General features: G+C 38.2%; 1 protein-coding gene across 1 annotated transcript in view; it reads left to right on the forward strand.

Moving 5' to 3' along the window:
* The first annotated feature begins 8913 nt into the window (after nucleotides 1-8913).
* Nucleotides 8914-26797, forward strand: part of LOC131992505 (synaptic vesicle glycoprotein 2C-like) — a 69726-nt gene continuing 51842 nt past the window's right edge. Inside the window, exons 1-2 of the mRNA XM_059358109.1 lie at nucleotides 8914-9078; nucleotides 25512-26368. Of these exons, the coding sequence (XP_059214092.1) occupies nucleotides 25783-26368 (586 nt within the window). The 5' untranslated portion in view covers nucleotides 8914-9078; nucleotides 25512-25782. The remainder of the gene's footprint in view (nucleotides 9079-25511; nucleotides 26369-26797) is intronic.

Below are 26797 nucleotides of genomic sequence, written 5' to 3' on the forward strand. Positions count from 1 at the left end.
AAGTATTAACTGAGTGGTTTGCATGTTATAGCAGAAACAAGTAATTACCACCTCTCAAAATGCATTTTTTTTTTCCAAAGGTGTGCGTGTGTGCAGGTATGAGCGGGAGGATGAGTGGAGTGTGTAATTACAGGGAAAACAAAGCCGAGCGTCCTGATGCATTCCAGAGCAGACCTTGCTAACAACCCCCTTTGTTTTTTTACCCATGAAATTATGCGCCCACCAGCGCATATAATTAGAAATCAATTAAACTCCATATCACACATCCAACTAAATTGCTCAAAACACTTTTGCAGTATATCATCTAAACACACTGCCTGCAGGCTGTAACATTGAGAGGTTGGGAGAAGATTGCAGAAATGTCAAGTTCATTCACAAGTAGTGAAGAGGATGAAAGAACAGTTATGAGCATGTATGAGTGTCTCTATAAAGTGGCTGTTTATAGTCATATTCCACATTAAAGTGTTTGTTTGAATACTTGTGTTATCCAGACACAATTTGTCATGTATTTCTTTTCTCTTTATTTAAAATAAGTAAATGAGGGGATTTAATACAGTTATACAGGACTTAGATTACAAAGACTTTAGGTTATGAAAAATGATATGCTAAAAAAGTATAGGTTGCAAACTGGATGAGGACGTTCTTGTAACTGCCTTCAGTGTTTTGTTTTGTTGTTGTTTGTTTGTTTTCTTTGCGGGAGTAATATAAATTCTCAGATCTAATTTGTTTGATATACTATGGTTGACTGATAAGAAAGTAAATAAATAAATAATAATAATAATAATTAGGGCCGGGACTTTAACGTGTTAATTAAGATTAATTAATTACACAAAAATTAACGCGTTAAAAAAAAAGACAAATTTTAATCGCACTTATTTTTGCACGGTGGAACGTTTCTCACTGGATGGAGTTTCAGGCGGACTGATTACACTGGAGCACCAACTAACTATGAAGGAAGAAGCTGATGAGACCTTTGGTTGGCCCCGTGGATGATGGGACATTTAGTTACTAAAAACCCTTGCAATGATGACTCAAAGTCTTCTCTCTTGGCAACTTTATTTACTTAAAAGCTCGGTTCTCGGTTCAGCCGGAGCATGTTGGGCAACAGGCAGGAAGATCTTCTACGATTCACAAGACAGCGCACTCTGCAAAGATCATCAATTAAAGGAACTGTGCCACAACAAAACAAACGAAAAACTACAGCCACTTTATGTCCAGCCTATAATACATTAATTTTTTTCAGGGTGCAATACATAGTTGTGTGCAAGCTATGACCCTTAAACCAAAGTATTCTAGTTTACAGGAGGTCTACCTACCTCTAGGCCAGTAGTTCTCAACCTTTTTGAGTCGCGACCCCCAATTTAACATGCATGTTGTCCGTGACCCCCGCTCACTGAACACAATCTCACACGCACAGTTCAGATCACCCAAAAAAGAAACAAAATGACCAAAAAAAGGAAACAAAATGACCAAAAAAGACTCAAAATGACCACAAAATGACCAAAAAATACACAAAATGATCAGAAAAGACACAAAATGACCAAGAAGACACTAAATTACCAAAAAAGACTCAAAATGACCAAAAAAAGAGACACAAAATGACAAAAAAGAAAAAAAATGACCAAAAAAGAAAAAAAATGACCAAAAAATGATCAAAAAAATAAATAAAAAGACTAAAACACATGAACACTTTAACACAGTGGAGACAGAGCTGACTTCCAAAATGATTTGGTGACCCCCAGAAATCATCTCGAGACCCCAATTGGGGTCCCGACCCCAAGGTTGAGAATAGCTGGTCTAGGCTACCTGAATTTATGAAATGTACTAAATTTCCAAATTGCTAAACTTAATGGCAAAAATGTCACTGGTCTGTTGGACTTGAACAAAAATAAACAATATTTTTGTTGCTTAAGCTTATGTATTCAGTCATTATTCAATGGTATACTAAAAATCCATGTGAAAAAAAATTACTTCTCACTGTTCTCAGGTCAAATATTTATATGCGATTAAAATGCGATTAATTTCGATTAATTAATTACAAAGCCTCTAATTAATTTGATTATTTTTTTAAATTGAGTCCCGGCCCTAATAATAATTCATATTTATTTGACATTAAGTGGCTATATATATATAGAGAAAATCTTTTATTTGAAGTGTTGAGTATCAGGGGAGAGGCCTAGATAAGTATTTTTTACTTCAGCCTACTCCCTTTTTTTCCGGACCAAAATGATAAAAGGAAATGCATATTGAATATTAAGTTAATTGGGTCTTATTATATCTTATTACTTAAACGGGGCAGATGCATGTATATGTATAGGGCTTTATATACTGTATGTGTGTAAATGTTTATATGTTTATGTATCTTTTTAATGGTGCCTATGTGAGTATGTGTATGTATATGTATATGCATCTAGCCTACGCTGTTGTAGTTTATGTTGTTGTTTATTTTTTCGGTTCGAAAAGAAGAATTAAAAAAAAAAAATTACAAATGCTGTCTATTAACGTTGTACACTGTGAGCGATATGCTAGCCTCTTCTGTGACAAGAACTCACGATTCCTTCAACCACTACTAAATAATAATATGGTAATTTGATTATAATAATATTCATAATTAATAATCAGTGTTCCAAATTGATCGTTTAGTAACTCTATGAGACTGATTTAGGTGAATTGGCTAAATTTTTCTGTTTTTACAGATGGTGCCCCCAACGAGCTTTGACTTAGAGCAAATCAAATCATATCATTTCTTATAATTAATAATTATTTATGATAATAATTAATAATTCTGAGAGCCATCTTACCACACTTTTGAAACGTGAGATCCAACAAGTGTCGCTAAGGTTCATCCTCACATATCTGATATCTTTATGGGAGGCATAGCACACATAACACCCTTTTATTTACATATATTATATACACATATACATATATACATATACATTAATTCATAAAAGAGGCGTCCTTAATTCCCAACAGTAGATAAAGATAAAGATTTCACCAGAGCATGTTTGAAAAGTTTTAAATGAAGAAAGATTCACTAAATATTTTCTCTGTTTTTATTGATTCACTGTCAAACTTGAGTCAGCAGGTTGAGGTCGATGTTGTCGTACTTGGAGTTTTTGTGATATTGTTGGTCAAATGACTTTTAATGGATTTTTATGGATTTGCCTGCTAAGTGCTGAACCTGATGGGGACATTAGCTTGTTGTTAGGTTTTTATCAGCACATTTCACTCTCAGTTCGGTTTGGTTTAAAGAAGACAGCTTTTTAATTCAGTTTAAGCTGCAAAACTACTTCTTAAAGATTAAGGCTGAAAGGTTCCTGGTTAGGCATTATAAAAGATGGTTCAAAATGTAAATATATGCACGTAAAAGCCAAAAATCTAATAGCTAATACCAGAAGAGACGTATGACATTGCTTACTACGGGTGCAGCGCTACAGGTAATCCACGGTTTCAGAAGGTGCATTGTGTGTAAAGGGAACTTTTTTTCTAACAAAATTAAAAAAATACGTCATTGAGGAAAGAGATGCGTGTGATTGGCGATCCACAGATGCAGAGTCACACTTCACAAGCACAATTTTCAGTTTTACAAATGGCTTTTTTGTTTTTACGAATGGAAAATTGTGTATTTACAAATACACAATTTATTTACAAATACACACTTATTTGTAATAACCAAAATACAAGTTACAAACTAGAAAATTTCCTCTGGGGAAATTCTGAAAGGGCCACGGGGGCTACTGCCGGTGTGTGTACTCTATGATGAGATTCTTCAGAGATTTCAAACTATGCCCTTTAACCTCAAAATGTGTGTGTGTGTGTGTGTGTGTGTGTGTGTGTGTGTGTGTGTAATTAAAATCATATAAAGTTACTGTGTGTGTGTGTGTGTGTGTGTAATTAAAATCATATAAAGTTACTGTGTGTGTGTGTGTGTAATTAAAATCACATAAAGTTACCGTGTGTGTGTGCATGTGTGAGGAGTGTGCGTGCTTACGTGCATGTGTGTGTGTGTATCTGTAACTGTAATCACATCAAAGATCAAAGCAATCAACAGAATTAACTGACACCTGTTAATGTCCCAGAACATTGACAGGTGGAATTTCTTGCCTCTCGCCTATGTTTTTTTTAAAGAAAAATAAAAAAAATAGCTTTGTTAGAGCGATCTAAAAAAACTGTTCCATCTTCCTTTTTTTAGAAATCTTCCTGTGTTTTTAATATAGGAGCCAATGAGGCTGTTGGTGGTGTTGGTGGATCATCTGTGCGTCCTAAGCCCAAACTATAACTCTGACAGCTTTACCAGAGGATTGTGAGGGAGAAGACTAATTTTCCTACGTTTCTATGTATAAATTATTTCTGTAGAGTGGAATTTGCGGCCTGGAGCGCAGTTTTCAAATTTATTTTTTGGCAGTTTTTTCTCTCCCTCTACACTCTGGTGATGATGTCACACACTGTGACACGAACATTCCGTGCAATACACACCCATTATAATCTCAGAATTTCTCCAAAAATGATCATGGTCATTGAACAGGGATTGATAAAAAACTATATGACCTATCGAAACGTGGATTAATACACCGATACACAAGACTTGTGTCTACTGTTTAAAGTTTAAATGGAGTCTCTAGGTGAAATTATGCCGGAGAAGTAGACGTTTAAAAATCTCCAATTATTGTTCTTTTTCGCTCATTTTTTGTCGGCCGTCCCATTCATTTCAATGCAAAATTTTGGGCAGTTTTTCGCGACTTACGTCGCGAAAAAATTTGTATTCTGTAGAGAAAAGTAATAGCACACCGATCCCGATCAAACCGCACGTTTTGATATATAATTTGTCCTGCAACTCTTCAAGTTGTAGGACTAGTAGCGGGACGAAATTGCGTCTGGAAGAGGAAGAAGAAGAAATCCACAGTATAACAGTAGTGCTCGGTGCGATTGCCCCGAGGCCCTAATTAGAAATTTGTATTTGTGGAAAGCAAAACACGTGTGCAAATCACGGACTATTTGTAGATCAGCCTATATAGGCTAGTGATAAAACATATATATATGTGTGTGTGTGTGTGTGGGTGGGTGTGCGTTTCTTGTGTATGTTCCTCTAGGATGGCAGCCGGCGCCGAAGTTTGCAGCTAAAATAGTTGAATGTGGCCGTCTGGGCAGAGAGAGTAAGCAATCCCCCAAAAAGCCATCATCCCATTCTGCCTGGCTAGAGAAGAGCCATTATGAACCAGTGAATGAGCTCTCAGAAATAAAAACCATTACAGAGAACTGGAGCAGCGAGGAAGGAAGCCCGGGAGGACGGCCCCTCTCTCTCTCTGATAAAAATCAGATACATTTGCATTTCTATCCAGCAGCTGTTGTTTAATTTGAGGGTTGAAATGAATAAAGGCAAACACACACACACACACACACACACACACACACAGAGACACACACACACACACACACACACACATGCTAAACACAAAAGTGCTCATCTGGCACTCATTGGCTCCATAAGTTCTTAATGTCAGAAATGATGACATGGGCATACAAATAATGATCTCTCTTTCTCTTTTATCATCGTTTTCCTTCATTTGATCATTTATTATATAAATTATAGACTAGAATGATAATATTGGACAATTCAGCAAAACTCCTGATTTTATTTAATAGACATCTTTTAATTTTTTTTTTTACCGTAACGCCGGTGATCTGGCTACGAGCCGGGGGACAGCGGAGCCCCCAGAGACCTTTCGCCTTTCAACTTTGGCTCTAAACTATTTAAAACACCATCTACAGCTAAAGAGAATTTCGCGTCTGCAGCAGCCATGTTGGATCCGTAAGAAAACTACAAAACTACAAGCTTCCGTCTGCCGAGTAGTACGCGTCATCGTCTCGCCGTCCCTCCCCGCTCTGTGATTGGATCCTAAAACAGGGCTAAGAAACCTCCCTGGTTTCCAGACCCTTTTGCAGTTCGAAATGAAATCGAGCGCGCAAGGCAGTCTGGGTATACCAGGCTACAAAATTACCCAAAAAAAGAATCAAATTGACCACAAAATGACCAAAAAAGGAAACAAAATGCCCAAAAAAGACACAAATTGACCAAGAGACACAAAATGACCAAAAGAAACACAAAATTACCAAAAAAAGACACGATATTACCAAAAAAACCCCACATGAAATGCCCAAAAAGATGAAAACACATTAACACATGAACACTTTAACACAGTGACTAAGACCAAAATGACTAAAAAAAGACACAAAATGACTAAGAAAAGACACAAATTGACCAAAAAAAGACACAAAATGACCAAAAAAAGACACAAAATGACCAAAAAAAGACACAAAATGACCAAAAAAATTACACAAAATGACCAAAAAAAGACACAAAATGACCCAAAAAAAGACATGAAATTACGAAAAAGACATTAACACATGAACACTTTAACACAGTGGAGACAGAGCTGACTTCCAAAATGATTTGGCGACCCCCAGAAATCATCTCGCGACCCCAATTGGGGTCCCAACCCCAAGGTTGAGAATAGCTGGTGTCCAGGATATTTTGGCTTCATGTCCAGTCTACTCTTATTAAATTTTATTCAGGTCAGACAAGTAATGTTGTAGCCACAAAACCTCTAAGTGTATTCAATTTAGTAACAGATTTACATAGTGTAATTTTAATTTAGTAAAACTCTTAACTTGACATGCAGACATGCAGTTAGATCCATGATTCTCTCTCTTTCAGGCCAAATATTCAGGTTTTGTGCTCCTTCCATTCATCTTCAGCCTCTCTGAGTTACTCATTAGCTTCAAATGTGACTGAATTGCACATTTTTCTCTCCCGGAGTTATTTGAAAATGGAGGAATATTTGATGTGGACAGCTGCAGGCAAGAATTATAATCGTAAAAAATAAAAAAATATCAAATTTATGTTCAGCTAGAAAAACGTAACAAAATAGTTTTAATAGGATTCTGAGGGTGAATATTATATAAGACAGTGGAGATATTTAAACTTCACAGTAGGAAAAGCACAGCTATAAATAATAAAATTTCTCACTGTCAAACCGGAATATAAAAGAGTTATTAAGCAACAAATCCTCATCCAGTGTTACTTTTATTTATCTTTTTCTCAAGTCAAACCATGTCACTGAACACCTAGAGTCAGTTATCAGGGACTGGGGCTGTTCAGGGAGAGCTGGTTCTACTTTTATTATCACAAATTCTTCCTTAAAAAAGAACGATTTGTTCACGAATCTAACAAACAACAGAACAGGCCATTTGTCAAACCCATAACGACACATATGAGCGTTTCGCAGCTTGCATTAAAGAGGAGTGTTTTAACAATAGCACACAATTATATATACACAATTATACATATACTGCAAAAAAGCCAACTTGTATTTTTTGGCCTAAAACAGTGATTTAAGTTGGTAAAACTTGGAAATATAAATGATTGACATTTAGGGCAATAATGTAAGTTAGCACAACAAAGGAAGCCAGTTGTCTGCTCAAAAACAAGTTGGTGAGTTGTTGTTACTTATATCTTTAAGTTGGGGTTCACAACAAGGGACAATAGTTCTGATAACTCTTATTTCTTTGTTGGGAAATTCGGTCATTAGTGAAAGCTAGCGGCTAACTGATGCTAGCGGCTAACTGATGCTAGCGGCTAACTGATGCTAGCGGCTAACTGATGCTAGCGGCTAACTGATGCTAGCGGCGCTGCTTGTTACAGCTACAAGAGTAGCCATTAGCGTATCAATGCTAACTCAAAATTGTGGTCGCAACATTAGCTGACATTTCAGCACATTGCAGAAGTTAGCAGAAGTAAGGATTTTATTACAGAAGTCATTACAATGTAAAATTATAAGTTAGTACAACTTACAGTTCAGTTGACAAAATTCTGAATTCAGAGTTGAGCAAACTCAAAAACAAAACTTAAAATATTAAGTTTAATTGTCCAACTTAAAATTTTATCGAAGTTTGTTGCCTTGAAATTTTGAAAAATGACAAAAAAAACAACACAAAATGACCAAAAAAAAGACATTAAATGACCAAAAAGACTAAAACACATTAACACATGAACACTTTAACACAGTGGAGACAGAGCTGACTAACAAAATGATTTGGCGACCCCCAGAAATCATCTTGCGACCCCAATTGGGGTCTCGCCCCCAAGGTTGAGAATAGCTGATTTAGACAACAAAGGCAGTTGGATGACATCACCTTGGGTGGAAAGAAACTCAAGCACTAAAAACTATGGATAAAGGGATTATGTCATGTATAACTTGTTGCATGATTGCTGTACACTGTGGAAGACTTAGTCCAGCCTTAATATGATTTGAAAGCTAATTAAAGATGACATTGTTCTCTTTTTGCAACATTATACCTACTTTTTGTTATTTTCTTTTCATTTTTAAAAACTGTCCATTGTCATTTTCTTGTATTTTATCATAATTTATCGTATTGTCTTGTCACTGTGGACCTCAGAAGACTCGCTGGTGCCTCAATCTAAACTCAGTTGACATAAATGCTTTGTCAGATGTTGTTTGAGGCTATGTGAAGTCATAAAATATTCATTATTATTCATTAAATGACATTTGTGGTGGTGTAGTACTCCGGTGGTTTTAAGTTGACGTTGCAGATCCAGCAACAGTCTCTTCATCCCTCACTAAACTTCTTCCCGAGAGTCACATTTCAGCTCCTCACTGCTCCTCTTTCATCCTCTCTGCTCCTCTTTAAACTGCAGCAGCTCCTCCTGCATCATGAGCCTCACACTCACCCACCGCTCCACTATATCATACTGAAAATGCTCACTATTGTGTGTAGGATACAGGCCTACTATTGATTTCTGCCTATTCCATCCCTCCTCCTCCTCCTCCTCCTCTCCTCCTCCTCCCCCCATCGCACTCACGCTTCCCACCTCCCCTCCTCTCCTCTTTCAGCCTCTTTCTTTCCTTGGACTGCAGCAGAGAAAACCGCTGCATCGAAGAAGAAGAAACAAGAAAATCTCTGCGCGATGCTTTCTATCTCTGTAGCTGAGTAGAGAGAGGAGAGAAACAAGGAAAGCACCGAGCTCTTCACCATGCATCAATCCCTCTGCAGGCTGTGAGTATTCCTCTTTTTTCTTTTTTTTTTCTCCCCAAATGTGCCAAACTTCATCTCCCTCCGCACTCCGCTGCACAGTGATCCACATTGATTGTATCTTTATCCGCCTGTTTGCATCATTTAATGTGCAACATGGGAAGAGGAGATGTCGTGTGCACCTGCTGGCTGCAGATTTATCATATTTTGTGATGGTAATAACATTAATAATAAAGCCCCTGTGCGCATAATTGACGGAAAAGTTGGGGAACTTTCTGAGAGTTGTCCTGCATAAGCATCTTTAAGAAATCACACCACATATTTGAGCAGAATATGCATTTTTTATTATAACACATGCACCTGTTTTATTCCAAAAGGCAAAGTTTTTTTTATGATGAAATGCAGCAAATTTAAAATGCGCATAATTTAACCTGCATTTACTTTCTGCATTTAACGTGTATAGTGGTGGTGGTGGTGGTGGTGGTGTTGGGGTGTTTCCATCCTATAGCGTGCAGGAAACATGAGTTGCACACAGCAGAGGCAACCCCCGAGCTTTCCCGTCCGCGCAGCGCGCACATGCAAGCGGCGTGGATCTGCAGTGAGCTGCGCAGAGAGACAGAAAGAGAGAGAGAGAGGGAGAGAGAGGGAGGTAGAGAGGGAGAGGAAGCACAGATCCATCCATTACTCAGGAGTCAGGGCTCGCTGCGGTGTGTGCGGACAGTCAGCTCACTGTACAGCGCAGGCACGATTGATTTCCAGGCAGCAGGACAGCCCCCAAAATCTAATTACGGGACGCGACTTGCGTCAAAAAGACTCCGCGGTGATTGATGCTCCTTCCTGTTGGTGGCTGAGCTCAGCTGGCTGCAGCACCGTGCACGGTGTGAGTGGAACAAAGAGCATGGGAAAGTGACAGACAGACGAGTTTTGCATTGAGGCTGAATGGGAAGTTTGATTGCATCAAACCTGTGGAAACATAAAGCAGGTGTTTCCTGCAGAGCAGCTCTCAGGCTGACTGGCTGCAGCTTGAATAGATGTTTGTCAGTAAGTGAGTGTTTGCTTTAGCTCAGCAGATGACAATGCAGCCACCTATTCAGCCTCATTTATTATTGGTTGTTATCTCAGCAAACCATCTGAACACAAAGGAAGGTTTTGGCTTGCTTGGGTCTGCACCACATGTCATGATGAAGGCCATGCAGGGCACACAGAGGCAATCTGTCAGCCAATCAGCAGCCTGGAAAGAGTCGAGCAGGGAGCTCCATCAAGCCATTCAAACATGCAACTCCAACAAAAAGATGGTTGCAGTACATGTGGGTTCTTAATGGAAACGCAGCTTCCTCCGAAGGAAGGGTGCAGATACATTGAGAATCTTATTTGTGGTTAAAAAATATATTCGTTTGCAGAAACGCACCATGCAAACATTTATTTTGGCGACTAGATTGTAAGTTAGTCAAAGAATGAAGTGGTGCAGAAACATTGAGAATCTTATTTGTGGTTAAAAAATATATTCGTTTGCAGAAACGTACCATGCAAACATTTATTCTGGCGACTATAGGTTGTAAGTTAGGCGCTAACATAACCAGCTACTGACTTTGTCTTTGTATTTACCACACTGTAAAAAAAAAAATCTGTTTAATTTACGGTAAAATACCGGCAGCTGTGGTTGCCAGAACTTCACCGTAAGAAATACAGTGAGCGTATGTTAATGTAAATATCAGCAAAAAAACTGTAATTTATACTGAATAATCCCATTACTTTCAGGATAATTGTGTCATCATGGTATTCCTCCATTCATTTTACATGAAACTTGTTTATTTTTACAGCACAACTGTGTGTTTTCTACAGTTTATGACAGTAGAATATAAAGTTTTATGCTATTTGTACAATGTTCAATTTTACGACCTATTTCTGGTGCAATTTGACAGTGTTTTACTGTCATTTCTACAAACATTTTTTACAGTGCATAAAGACGTGACGATGATCTTCTGTCAGAGAGAAAACAAGCAAGTGTAGTTTTCCAAAATGCTGAACTTTGATTATATCGGAAATACTGCAGAAAAGGTGTTTTTTTTCCTAGTAAAATCTTCATCAAAGACAAAAGCTACATTTTATTTGATTTTTTTGGTTAAGATGAAAATGAGACTGCAGAAATATTGACAAACATTGCAAAAAACACAAACACTCTCCATCAAATCAGGGTTCTGGCCTCCACACAGGGACCCACAGCAGTAAACCAGTAAACCCTCACAGCCACCATTATACACCAGCAATCAGCAGCTGTGTGTGTGTGTGTGTGTGTGTGTGTGTGTGCACATCAGGAGGAGAGCCCAAATTAAGTGTTGTGTGGTTTGATGGTTCCCTCTGCTGCAGAGCGTTTGTGAATCTGTGACTTTATGTGTTTGTCTCCTGATGCTGCTCTATAATGTCGTGTGTGTTCATTACTTTAATCTGAACCGTCTCCGCCGGCTGCTCCAGCAGCCTCTGGAGGCTTTAAATCAGGGGTCTCAAACTCAAATTACCTGGGGGCCGCAGTATCAAAATGACCAAAAAAAAAAGACACAAAATTATTAAAAAAAAGACATAAAATGACAGAAAAAAACAAAATTACTTAAAAAGACACAAAATGACCCCAAAAAAGACACAAAATGACTGAAAAAACACTAAATTACTTTAAAAAGACACAAAATGACCCCAAAAATACACTAAATTACTAAGAAAAGACACAAAATTATTTAAAAAAAGACACAAAATGACTGAAAAAAACGAAATTACTTAAAAAGACACAAAATGACCCCAAAAAAGACACAAAATGACTGAAAAAACACTAAATTACTTTAAAAAGACACAAAATAACCCCAAAAAAGACACAAAATGACTGAAAAAACACTAAATTACTTTAAAAAGACACAAAATGACCGCAAAAATACACTAAATTACTAAGAAAAGACACAAAATTATTAGAAAAAGACACAAAATTTCTACCAAAAAAAAGACACAAAATTACATCACATAACATTTCCACTTTTTCCAGTAAAAACAATACAGCAGATAATAAAGGGACCTTCCACACACAACACAGTAAAGTGCCATTCATATAAAACTCACATTAAACTTTCATATCAAGGTGGGGGCCACAAAATATCGTCACGAGGGCCGCGACTTTGAGACCCCTGCTTTAAATGCTTTAAATGCTTCTTCATCAGCCCTGGACCCTTTTTGTATGTTTCCAGAGTTTGACATTTTTTCATTTTTTTACCTGTTTTGCATGTGATCAAGCTTTTCATCCAAGAAAACCAACGTTTGCTTACAAAGTCTGCGTCAGCTGTAAAAAGACGTCACACTGGTGTTTTAGCTCACACTCAAAAAAAAATGATCCAAGCCCTTCTTAGATGTGACACATTAATGTTTGTTTAATGTTGTTATTGTTTGTCTAATGAAAATATATCAATTAAAATCAAATCAAAAGAAGTTTAAGAAGTGTCTCTGTCCTTCCCTTCAACCCAAAAAGAATGACTTTCAGTTTTCCAATTCTATGTTTTTAGGTTGAACGAACACAATTTCTTTATTTTAGCTCTCCTCGACATAAATGAGTTGAGGTAACTCAATTTAAATACAATACATACATGTTTTTAATTTGAGTTCGACCAAATGTAAAAAAGTGAGCTACATTAACTCAAATATATTATATTGCATCGATGCACTTGTTTTGAGTTTGGGCTACAGATATTTGTTGGATGGAAATTCTGCCCACAATTGAATTGAGTTCATCCAATGAGTTATTTTTTTTAGCTCAGCTCCATCTGTGACCTCTGACCTCTGCTCTCTGCTCCGTCACTTTGTGTCACTTGTATTACAGTTACTCACTCGTGTCAGTGTTATGAGGGAAAAAGGTCATTTTTTCACCTATTTTCCAGCAGATCTTTGAAGCATTACATCATGACTGCAGTCTCATGCAGAAAGCATATATATATACAAACAAATTCCCTGTTTTTTGTCTGTAAACGAATAAAAAGAAACAACAATTTGCATTTATTTTTGATAGATTTACCAGAATGATCAGCGTTTTCTTATTTGTGCTCTTTGAAAGCACTCCTATGTTGCATCCACATGAGATTGGGCGGCTGAATAGAATAGAATAGAATAGGTCTTTATTTGTCATTGTCACATGTACAACGAAATTCAAAGTGCTCTCCAGTAAGTGCAACATTTAAGAGTCTCTAAAAATATAAATATTAGGCGGCTGTGTGCCACTTAAATGGCAATTTGTGTGACGTAAAAACCGCCTTGATTGGACACAAAACTGCATGATAGTTATAAGGGAGACGTCCAGATGGTTGTTTCCAAGTCCAGTAAGGATCCAGTCAGACCCTCTCTTAAAAACTAGCAAATATTGATAATAATATTACTATAAAAAAAGGCAAATGCATGTGTCTTTGTGTTCATTGATGATTTATTTGGCTGTGGACAAGAGAAGATGTAGGGACTTTGTGCTGCAGGAAACTTGGCTGGTCATTTAGTTTTTCACCCTCATAGATCTGTAAAGTTGTTTTCAGATGTTTACTTTTCCACCAACGTTCTGGTTCCATGATTGGCCATCGGTCTGTGTTCTTCATTACACTGTAAAAAATGTTTGCAGAAATGACAGTAAAACTCTGTCAAATTGCTTGAGAAATATAGGGCGTAAAATAAAAAATTGGATATCAGCGTAGCGTAGTAGACACTTTTAATTACCGTGAATCAAAGAATAGCACAAAACTTTAACTTTTACTGCCATAAACTGTAGGAAACACACCATTTTGCTGCAAAAATATAACATTTTCATGTAAAGTTAATGGAGAAATACCATGATGTGTGAATGAATGACACATTTACCCTAAACATAATGGGAATATTTAGTCTAAATTACAGTTTTTGCTGATTTTTACATTAAATTTAAAGTAGGAAACCCGCTCACAGTCATTTTTACGGTGAAGTTCTAGGCTGCAGGTATTTTACCGTAAATTAAACAGATTATTTTCTACAGTGTAGTTGAGTCTCTTTTTACATCTTACATCTTATATCATGTTTAGGCAGTGTTTCCTGTGCTCATAATCACTTATGATCAATATCAATCTTTTGTGTTTTTTTTGTATTTGACTCAGCTATTTCCAAGTTGTTTTTGTTGTTGTTGCCAGAATCACAAAATCAAGTTAGTATTGAAGAAATGTATTTGATTTCAAATGCACTGTAAAAAAGGTTTGTAGAAATAACAGTAAAACTCTGTCAAATACATCAGAAATAGGGCATAAAATGAAAAATTGTATATCACCGTATTAGACACTTTTAATTACCGTAAATCAAAGAATAGCGCAAAACTTTTACTTTTTTCTGTCATAAACTGGAAGAAACACACAGGTTTTAGGTAAAATCTAACATTTTCATGCAAAATTTATGGAGAAATACCATGATGTGTGAATGAATGACACAATTACCCTAAAAATAACAGGAATACTCAGTCTAAATTACAGTTTTTGCTGATATTTCCATTTAAATTTGGAATAGAAAATCCACTCACTGTAATTTTTACGGTGAAGTTCTGGCAACCACAGCTGCCGGTATTTTACCGTAAATTAAACAGATTTTTTTTTACAGTGTGTATTAAATCAGGAAAAACGTTATCAAGAATGAAACTCTCCTTTAACCCTATAAAGCCAAGGGTATCATATTAGATACAGTAATTTTTGAGACCTCTACATCATCAAAAACCTGATGTATACATGTGTTGAAGATAAACAAACTGAGCAACAAATTGCACAAAAATACCAGATGTAGCAAAAATGATATGCAGGTTCCACGAGTGGATCAGTCATTGCTGCATTAAAAAACTTCATATCAGCAGATGTAGCCTATGATGTCGTGTTATATGGAAAAAATATGTATTTTGCATGTTTGAGGAAAAAGGAAAAGTTAAAAATGTTGTTGTTTGATGTTTTTGTTAGTTCAAGAAAAACAAACTGTGAGCAACAAATTGCACAAAAAGACCTGATGTATCAAATATGATACAAATTAGAATTCATATATGCAATTTATTTATTTTTTAAAATTCGTCAGCAAGTTAATAAGCACTCAGTTTTTTAAAAAAACTTGAATTTTCTGGCAATTATTTCATGGTTCAGGCTTTATAGGATTAAGAGTGTTCTGGAATTTCATTCAATGAAGTGTAAGCAGCCCAAAAAACAAACGCATTTCTATTTTTTTTAGGAAAAGACTCTTGGATCTTTGGTTCTCTTGCCTTATTTCTGTCCCAACCTAAACCTCATCCATGCAGCATCTGCTGATGTTGGCGTGTAGTTTGATTCACACGATGTGCATTAGCCGCTGCCCGCTGCAGCCATCTGTGGGCGCCGCAGAACGCCTGCAGGGCTCTGCACACACCGCTCGCATCTACATATCATGGAAACGTGATGTTGCATGCACAGACTGGATCTTATCCTCCCAACTTACATGATAATATTCCTCATTTTGATCTGCTCAGAGAAAGTTTCTTATAATGCATAAATGTCCTGCAGAAAACACTTTCTCCATTTCATCCTGCACAGTGTGAGTATGTCCCTGAGTGTGTACCTGCAGTGTGTGCATGTGTGTGTGTGTGTGTGTGTGTGTGTGTGTGTGTGTTTCCTTGAGTGATTAATGAACGTAGCTGGATGGCGTCAGCGGGCCATGACAGCACGACTGCGAGGAAATCATTTCTCCTCTCTCCGTGGACTGCTGATTCAGAGCTCGCAGGAATTTTTTTTTTGCTGATTGCTAAAATCACATCATAAGGGTGCTGTTATAATAACCCCCAATCACAGCGGAAGGCTGGGGGAGTCGCCATCGAAAAGGAAATAAAAGCGGCCATAAATGATATTAGCTTGCCTGTTTATGGGGGGAGAGGCCAAGGTGGCGTGTAGCTTCCTGTATAACCATATATATATAATATGCATCAGCAATAAAACGCTGCAGGCTATAGGCGGCTTCAAAAGAGAGCTGGACATTTGGACTTTAAAGAATTATCTCTGTGGATAAAAGTGCACGGAAAGACTTCTAAATGTCAGCATTAATGACCATTTTGCATAACGGGCAGCCTATCATGAATAATGAAATGTCAACAGAAGAGGCATATCTTTCATATTCTGCATCACCGTCAAGACGACGACTTTCAAATCCTTGGCGGATGAAGAGATGATAGAAGGAGGAATAAAGGAAGAAGTGGAGAGAGATTGACAGTCGTAGAGGGGAAGCAGCGATCAGCATGGAGGAGGTGAATTGAGAGCAGGATTACACAGAGCTGGCCGCCTCTTATGCATCATTATTCATTTTCACCTCTATTATAAGAAAGTTCTCTGGGTGTTGCAGTGCAGCCACTTGATTGGCTATTTTCTTCGTGGCCGTTTGGTGCAGAAACTCTCGGAGCATATCATGAGCTTTATCACAGAGGCCGACCTTTAGTCTCACCCGTCAGACTCTCACCGGAGGAGCTGCTGCTGCTGCTGCTGCTGCTGGAAATGAGTTCAGGGGAAGTCTGCAAAGTGGACTGTCTGAGGTAGAAGACAGGTCTGTTCCTGGTGTTTTTCACTGATGCAAAAGTAGAAAATCTAAAGATTTGTTGTGTGGCATTGGAGTCTTTTTCAAACCATATATTTCAAGTTTTTTTTAACCTAATTTGCAAAATGTGTAGTTATCAGATGCCTGGAGAAACATTTCCCTTTGGGTTTTGCAGGATTATACAACATTTGTATCAAGCACAAATATAATTCAACTTTTACAATGTGACATTCAAGGAACAAAGGCGGAAATTTCTTGAGAAAGAAGAAGGAACTGATTCTGCTCGACCCAGAACTAGAACCAACCTGGTCTCACAGGAATCCGTGAAATAGCCACGGATTTGCTTAACTCAAAATCCGTGGAATAGCCACGGAATCACTCAAATTTCCGTGAAACTGACATGGATTTAACTACAATGCAAGTTAATGACAGTCATATCCCGTGGCTATTCCAACATACAAAGTGATTATGTACATTCACTGAGTGAATATTTTGAAAATAAAACATATATTTCTCGCTAGAAATGTGATCAAAATCCATTTTTATGCAGAAACTAAGTCAAAATATAGATTTTTTTTTATTAAAAATGAGAGAACTGTCCGCCATGTTTTTTGTTCTGACCATCGGGACCTTGAAAGTCACGTGACTTGGAACAAACCAATAGGAACAAATATCCATGGAATAGCCACGGGATATGACTGTCATTAACTTGCATTGTAGCCAAATCCGTGTCAGTTTCACGGAAATTTGAGTGATTCCGTGGCTATTCCACGGATTCCTGTGAGACCAGGTTCTGTTTTTCAGTCATGCAAAAGTAGAGAATCTAAAGCTTTGGTGTGTGGCATTGGAGTCTTTTTCAAACCATATATTGCAACAAGTTTTTCTTTTTTACCTAATTTGCAAAATGTGTAGTTATCAGATACCTGGATTTCCCCTGGGTTTTGCAGGATTATACAACATTTGTATCAAGCACAAATATAATTCAACTTTTACAATGTGACATTCAAGGAACAAAGGCGAGTATTTCTTGAGAAAGAAGTGGGAACTGATTCTGCTCGACCCAGAACTAGAACACACACACACATATCAGCAGGGAAAGCAATAATAAGACATAATAATGAAGATGTTCAACAGCACATTAATGCTGTAGCCCTTCTCTTTAACCCTTTATAGGGGACCCTGAAGTGTTATTGGAGGATATTACAAGCCTTTTTGCAAAATGTTTCATTTTTTTTTTGCAAATCAAGGTCAATTGAGTCGTTATTATTATTATATTTATAGTCTCTTTCCCACAGCAACCCTAAATAGACAATAACACATCATCTGCATACATCACCACTTTATCTTTTACCTTTAAACTATTTATTATCTTTTTAGACTACTTATTACATATGCGTAATGTCTGAATGTCTTTTTTAAAGCACCTTATATATGAGAAGCACACGTAAATTTAGTTGTATACTTTTTTAATACAATGAAAATAAAGGAAAGCTTGAATCATGTATGATTTTCTGATTGGTCAGATGCCATTGTGTCACTATCTGTGATGGAGAAATCCATATGGTTCTATGAGGAGACCTGTTATAGATGTCTCAAGACTCAAGTTACCAAATATGGTTCTTTGCCTGATAAAGGGTTAAAACTAAAGAATAGAAAAAGAAACAGAATGCCACATTTGCACAACTTACCTCTCCACAATGACTTTATTAGATTAGAATATCTGAGAAGTTAGTATTCTTGATGGGCTTTGGATGCATTGGACCTTCTTTGACTTATAAATCTTATTTTCTCTAGTTTTAGAAAGAAGTCTGAGGCTGCAGGAGATTTACTCTTTGGCCTCCAAAATGACCATTTATAAAAACCTGGAACTTTCATGTTGATGCTCTTCTTTAAAGATGCAATTACTGATTTTTTTGGCCACTTGGAAGCAACGGAAACTAAATTGCTGAAGCAGGGAGGTGAATTCTTTTTTTATTTTAGCATAGTTTAGCTTAGCGTTAACACTGGTAGGGTCAGTTTATTCAGATTTACTAACACGGTAAACAAGAGAAGATAAGTGGTGATATTCAACATTTAACACTGTCATGAAGTCAGAATATTGTCCATTTCTTGATTATTTATATTCCTTCAGTCCGTACGGGTCCACAACCAAAAGAATCAAAATGTTATTTAATTATTATTCATCCAAATTGTAAATATTTTCATGTGAACTTCATTAGCACGCCATAATTCCTTGGGTGCCCTGAACGACTGAATTATCTTTGGCTTTTATCCTTTTTAAGGTGTTTTGGTCTATTAATCATGAGTGACTGATCAATGATCAGAGCCATTTTCATTTCATTTATTTCATTTATTTATTTATTTAACAGAGACAGTGCATGGCTCTCAGCCGTACCAGAATTAGCTACGAGCTAAATTTCATCTGTCGTCCCTGTGCAGGAACAAATAACATCAATCTAACACAAACAAACAAGCTTTTCAAACAGCAACAACAAAGTTTCACACTCTTAAAACACAATAGAACACAGAACAACAGCAAGAGTAAAAAGTAAAGTGACAGTATTAAGACACAACACGAAACAATGTTATAATACAAGACTTAAGAGATTGCAAAATAGTGAGCTAATGTTTGAGTTTATAGCTGGTGGATGCATGATTGAGTGGATTTAAAATAAAATAGCCATAGATTATAACTAAACCTCAGTCAGATAAAGCAGCTGTTCTCAACCTTGGGGTCGGGACCCCAATTGGGGTCGCGAGATGATTTCTGGGGGTCGCCAAATCATTTTGGAAGTCAGCTCTGTCTCCACTGTGTTAAAGTGTTCATGTGTTAATGTGTTTTAGTCTTTTTGGTCACTTAATGTCTTGTTTGGGGGGTTATTTTGTGTGTTTTATGGTCATTTTGTGTCTTTTTTTGCTAATTTTGTGGTCAATTTGTGTGCTTTTTGGTCATTTTGTGGTCAATTGTGACTTTTTTGGTAATTTTGTGTCTTTTTTTGATCATTTTGTGGTCAATTTGTGTGTTTTTTGATCATTTTGTGGTCAATTTGTGACTTTTTTGGTCATTTTGTTTCTTTTTTGGTCATTTTGTGTCTTTTTTTGGTCATTTTTTGGTAAATCTGTCTTTTTTGGTCATTTTGTGTCTTTTTTTGGTCATTTTTTCTTTTTGGGTGATCTGAACTGTGCGTGTGAGATTCTGTTCAGTGAGCGGGGGTCACGGACAACATGCATGTTAAATTGGGGGGTCGCGACTCAAAAAGGTTGAGAACTACTGAGATAAAGGATCCAGTCAGGCAGAGAAGACATAAACAGAAATATTCAACTATGCAATCACATTGATTTCAACAGTTACTGTTCTTTTTCCAGTGAAGTCAGAGCCACATATGTAGTTCTGACAGCCTTTTTTAGTACATAAATTTAGATTTAGAGGTGATGAAACCAAGTCAAATATAAACCCTCGACCCTCAAACTGAACTCATTTTACTAAAGTATTGACTGTTAAACCCAGCAGCGACCGCTCTTTAATATTTTTAGTCCTGGAGCTTGAGGACGGTGAGATTTCTAAGAGTTTAGACGTTTTGGTGACCAGGAGGAGTCAGAGTCTCCTCATCTGTCCGTGCACAAAGTTAGTTAGAAACACATTTCCACTTCATTTCATTGCTGCATTGCACCAAAAACCTCTCCGGGGCGCTGCTTTACGTGGCTGCGGAGCCCCGGACGCTCCGTTCATGTGACAGATCCCGACTGATGTTTTATCTAATCCTGCAGAGCAAAGGTGAGCAGCAGCACCATACATCAAGCTGCCAGCGGCTATTTGGGGCTCTTAACCCGCTCCAGGACTCAGAGTAGGGACGCTCCCACTCTGGGGACTGCAGACACTAACAGAGACTAAAGCTGCTTTTATTTCACTACTGATACACTCTGAATATATGGCTGCACTGTATCATCTCACCACTATTTACACCAACTGAAATAAAAAAACAATGGCTTTGAACACATATGAATCATTTCACAGATGATATGTTTGTGTTTTTATGTGTTCTGGTGTTTGTGTTTGTGTTTTTGATCAGCAGATGTTGTTCTTCCTGAGATCAACAGATCATTTAACAAATTCCTTTAACCATTCTGCCTCATCAGGGACTTTTTTATTTAAGATTATTATATAATATATAATTACTCATTACTGGGTCTGGGGAGCTGTGCAGGCTGGGATTCGAACCGGCGACTCTCCAGTTACAAGCCCGATTTCTAAAACATGCCACGGACTGGCCTAGTTTCCAAATTTTCCCAAAATTTGGCAGTGTTATGCATACATTTTGACTAGGGTGTCATTTCCCCCCAAAATGATTATTATAACTATTATTATTTTTACCTCAGCTCCTGTAGTAAGTTTCTAATATAATATTTTTACCCAAAATTCAGACACTCTATTGTCTCCATTAAAATCCATGAAAACCATTTTCCTTTTAAATCCCACAGTCATTAAAGTATAAAACATTCTATTATAGCAGGCTGTTAATGTAGAGCTTTAAAAAGTTACTTTTTATTTGTATTTTTTTACTATTTTCCACCAGATTAAACAATGTTTCTCATGTTTGCCTATGGTGTAAATATATGCTATTTTCCTGATTTCCACTACAGTTATTACTTCTGTATTCAGTAACAAAGACAACATCAATATAGATTTGAGTCCAGAAAAAGAAGAATGCATTTTGCTTTCCTAATCTATGAAGTGTTCTGAGTTTCAGGCGTGATCTTTGTTCCTCATCCTAGTTTTAACTCAATTTAAGGAATAGTAAAAATGCATCAACATGAATATAGTTGCTAATCACTAACATATCACAGACTGTGAAAAAGGAAATACCATCCCAGAAACCGCATTAAGTATATAGAAAAAAAATAATCTTTGTATATTTTTCATAAAATAACAGTGGACTTTTGTAAACAAACTATTTTTAAAGGGTTAAACTTGTAATGGTAGTTATTGGTAATAATCAGGACGGATGTTGGTTTAATTCAGTGAAAGTGAAATATAATATTGTATAATATTTTTTAGCACTTTTAAAGAAGGGAACATTTTGGTCTCCTAGGTAACACAATGGGAGTTTCTTTAAAATCGAAGATGACACAAAATGTTAAAAAATGCATAAAAATCAACGTTTTTGCTAATCATTGACAAATCCTAGATTGTTAAAAACTAGAAACATTTATTAGCATTTAGAATGCAGCAAATAATTAAATATTTGTATTATTTATGTGTTCATTAAGGTTAGCTTCACTGTGACATCAAACTGTTTCTGCAGAAATCGTTTCAACGACAGGAACAGAAGGGAAAACATTCGGTTGGATACTGAATCGGTGAATTTAATCTTGAAACTGTGGTCACTGGAGAGATTTTCTCTTATTTCTTTAAATGCATATCCACATTTGAAGCATAGTCTGCTGTCATATTATAAGTTTGGAAAGACATGGATGTAAAGAGGCAAACAACATTTGCTTTTGTTTCGTTTCATTTGCATTAAAGAATGATTAATATTAGCTTCAGTAAGTTTATGTCACACATTAACAAAAGAAAATAGTAGTATATTAGTCTGAGTGGGTTTTTTTAAGTCAAATGTCCATGAAATGCTCCTCCAAGTCTTTTGCATGTGCAGTGTGTGAGTGTGTGTTCTCTGAGGCCCAGAGCTGCTGCTGCTCCTCCTGCAGCTCTGCAGGTCGAAGGCTCTCTGACCGCTGGCTGCAGCCTGACAGACACACAGACAGCTGCTGCCTGATGTGTTGACAGGTCCGGTGAGGGGCCCCGGCAGAGAGAGAGGGGCCCCTAGGGGAGCCAGTCACACACTCTGACATGTAGTCCCAGCTCAGAAACACAGGAAGGAATAAACTGTGACAGGAAACATGAAGCTCCATCTCCCTCAATGTGTAACACACATGAATAAATGAAGTCGGGTATGAATGATATTTAATTAATTAAACTAAATTTGGTTCTTCTGGACACAATTCTGCAAAAACACTGTACCACATATAATATTAGCCTCTCTGTGTGTCTGAAAAGCTGCAGCAGAACCCCAATTGGGGTCGCGAGATGATTTCTGGGGGTCGCCAAATAATTTTGGAAGTCAGCTCTGTCTCCACTGTGTTAAAGTGTTCATGTGTTGTAGTCTTTTTGGTCACTTAATGTCTTTTTTGGGGGGTTATTTTGTGTTTCTTTTGGTCATTTTGTGTCTTTTTTTGATCATTTTATGGTCAATTTGTGACTTTTTTGGTAATTTTGTGTGTTTTTTGGTAATGTTGTGTCTTTTTTTGGTCATTTTGTGGTCAATTTGTGTCTTTTTGGGTCATTTTGTTTCCTTTTTTTGGTCATTTTGTTTCTTTTTTGGGTGATCTGAACTGTGCGTGTGAGATTGTGTTCAGTGAGCGGGGGTCACGGACAACATGCATGTTAAATTGGGGGTCGCGACTCCAAAAGGTTGAGAACTACTGCTTTAAAGAACCTCCTGACTGCAGCCTCTTTGCAGAAAGCAACATGTTTTTGCTGTAACCCAGCAGGCACCTTTTTATAGCCGCTGCTGCAGTCAGAGAGCATGAAGTCTGAATAGTGTTGTGGAGGCTGAGGGGTCATCGTGACTTTCCAGGCTGCTGCTGCTGTGTTTTCCTGAACACTGCAGAGATGTTAGAGACCCTGAGAGGTCATCAGAGCTGTGGAGCTGCTCCCTGTTGGCTGTTCTCCTCTTAATGAGTACAGTAATGACCACAAACTGCTCTTTTGTCTCACTGACTGATGTCCACACCAGGCTTTGAGGGGTTTTTCAGCCCCAGATGAATAGACCTGCTGCTGTCATGTCATCAGCAAACTGATAGTGGAAGGAAAGAGCACGTCGGTACACTAAGCTCAGAGTGACACAGTGCTGGAAACACTCCAGTTACACCTCAAGGACACAACTTGTAATTAAGTGGAAGTCAGTTCTTGAGTTGCAGTTGTTAGTTTTCAAGCTTGCCTGACAGAGAAAAGACTTCTCACAATTACAGAACATAGATTTCTTTTGCAGTCAATTATGTTGGTTTGGACTAAATATAGGCTCCGTTTACACAAGGACGGTCTGAACAGAAGACGCAAAAGTGGCGTCTCGTCTTCACTTTTTATTCCTCGTTTAGACGAGCGTTTTCAGGAGGAAATCTGCTGCATACGGTGACGCAAAAGTGTGTGAATGTGATTGTATGCAGCCAGGCGGCATCACTTAAAGCCATAAGAGCATCTTTGGGCATGCAGAAGTTTTCACACCACACATTTTCATCAGCTACTCCTTCCACAAAGTTCTCCTCCATCACTAGATCTCCCAGGTCTCGTTCACAGCCGTCTGGCTCCTCCCACCAATCGCTGCATCCAGAATGTGATGGAGGTAATTCCAGATCCTTCTCTGTTCACTAATACTATCTGTACATATCCTGGACATTTGGTGGAAAGACTCCTGTAAGTTTATTAGAGCTGCCAGAGCAGCTTGAAGGTCCCACCATGGAAATAATCCCACGTTTCTTTATTTCCTGTCCTGGAGCATGTATGTGACGTAAACACATACGTGACGTGAGCAGATCAGATCAGAGTTTTGTGTCTTGTCAGTGTAGACGACACGCTACGGAGGAGAGGATTACACTTTTACACTTTGGAGGGTGGTTTCAGATTTTTGCGTTTTTAAGCCCCAAAAACGGCGTCACCGTCTAAACGAAAGGCACTTCACATAAAATATTTTGTCGTTTTTACCTGCAAGCGTCCTGGTGTAAACGGGGCCTAAAATTGGAAACTGTTTCTCTGCGTCCACTTTTCACCAAAGTTCTTGAAGATTCATCTCTACCTTCTCAGTTTGACAGTTGCATACTATAATGCTTGTAGTTGGTGGTTTGTGGTTCCGCTCTGGTGGTTGATTAAGGCATATTTTTGCAGATTGACTTTTATAACGGGTCAGGTAGGTACATATTTAAAAAAATCCTGACCTATAACTCACTAATTCAAGACATAACTTCCAACAATGGGGAACAAAAATGTTATTTTGGAGAAAATGTGGACCTATAAATGTGTCTTTTAACATCATATTGGTTCGTTGCAAAAAGTTGCAGATTAATCTTCCCTGAGGTTTGCAGAAACATTTACTGCCTCACTAATATATAAGTAAAATACTCTAAAAAAAGATCATAGAATGTGTGAGGATGGGCTCAAAAGTGCAAAAAAAAATAAAAATAAGAATGTTTAAACAAGAATAAACACGTCCATCATGATGTTGCACTTTGGACATTGTGGTATGTCAATTTGGTTATGAATAGCATTGTAAAAATGTAAATAAACAACAACAATATCATGCAATAAGTCAGCAAAACATGCAGTGTATTGGGAACATCCAGCCGCATAAACCCAAATATAAAATCCCTGCAATAAATAAAATAAATCTAACCTTTCCAAGCTCTTCATGTTCTGTTTTTGTTTGTAATGTGTAAATAAAAGTGTTTATTCAGCACTTGTTGTGCGTATGAATTGCATTGCATTATATTCAGAGGTGAAATATTATCTGCACTTAATGCTTTGCAAAACTGGGCTAAAATGGGGCAGTTACTTTTGTTTGGATACGATGATTAAAATATAATCTCATAACTTTCCGTCTGAAAATACTCCATGCATTTGCACAGTTTGTTGTCAATGAATCATTCTCTTTCATTACAGCTCTCTTAGCAAAGCATTCCCATTTCAGTAGTAGACTGCAGCTTTATCAGCTTCAGTTTGGCAGTTTCAGTGTCAAAATGCTCTTTTGAAGTTCTTTTCAGTGCCAAGAAAATCTGCAGTCAAGTATCTGTGACAGACAGCTTTTAATCAAGCTAAATGTGCTTTTCTCTCTCTGTCCCTGCAGGCTGGTGGTCTCTGACAGGACAGGGAGCTTTCCAATCTGAGACCAACTGTATCTATTTCAGCACTGTCTGGCTGCTCCCATCCAATGGAATTGGACATCATTACTTAATCATTAGCATCCTGGCAGCTGGCTGGCTCCTAATAAACTGCCTTAAGTCCTGCTCTGTCTGCTGAGCGGAGAAAGAAAATATAACTTTGTGTTGCACCTGGTGGAATAAAATCTCAATAGATTTGAATTAAAGACTTTTCGTGCCAAAGTTCCTCGTGCCAAGATGGATGAAACACACAACAACAGGACTTCCTTGGCTAAAGGTGCCAAGGACATCGCTAAAGAAGCCAAGAGGCAAGCTGCCAAAAACCTCAGCAAAGCTGTTGACCGAGCCTCAGACGAATACTCCACCCACCGCAGCTACAACCGCTTCCAGAACGAGGACGAAGAGGAGAACAACTACAACACTTATGGCGACAACGCGGCCAACGACGAGGACGGGGCCTCCAGCGACGCCACCGAGGGCCACGACGACGAGGACGAGATCTACGAGGGGGAGTACCAGGGCGTGCCGGGCCACGGCGAGGGGAAGCTGCGGGACGGGCAGGTGGCGCTGGGCCAGCCGCTGTCCGACAGCTCAAAGAGCCGCAAGGAGCTGGAGAACGAGAGGCAGGCGGACGAGGAGGAGCTGGCCCAGCAGTACGAGCTCATCATGCAGGAGTGCGGCCACGGGAGGTTCCAGTGGCAGCTCTTCTTCGTGCTCGGCCTGGCGCTCATGTCGGACGGCGTGGAGGTCTTCGTGGTGGGCTTCGTCCTGCCCAGTGCTGAGACGGACATGTGTGTCCCAAACTCTGGTGCCGGATGGCTCGGTAAGATCTCTATCCTAACTTCTCTGAGTTGTTTGGTTTGTGACACAGATACTTTACAAGTCTGACCTGTTGGGAGAGAGTTCATCACATGTGATGGAGCCCAAAGAGCAACTTTACTCCACTTAGACATTTAGTCTTTGATGACCTCCATCCTTCCTGCAGTGATGAAGAAGTTTACTCCAGGGTTATGGCTGCATGATATGATGATATGCATCATCAAAATTGAATGAAAATCCAATGTATCGTCTCCATCCTGTACGGGGTCCTTGGCTGAAAGAAGATTTAGGGACCCTCTGGTTTGTGATGTGCAGGACTGTGCAGATTTGTGCAGACCTGGTGTAGTCTGGTGCAGTCTGGTGCAGACCAAGTACATACTGGTGCAGATCTGGTGCAAACCTGCTAGATACCTGGTGCAGACCAGGTGAAGAC

The sequence above is a fragment of the Centropristis striata genome, chromosome 19 (assembly GCF_030273125.1).
Source record: "Centropristis striata isolate RG_2023a ecotype Rhode Island chromosome 19, C.striata_1.0, whole genome shotgun sequence".
In the NCBI taxonomy this organism is placed as follows: domain Eukaryota; kingdom Metazoa; phylum Chordata; class Actinopteri; order Perciformes; family Serranidae; genus Centropristis; species Centropristis striata.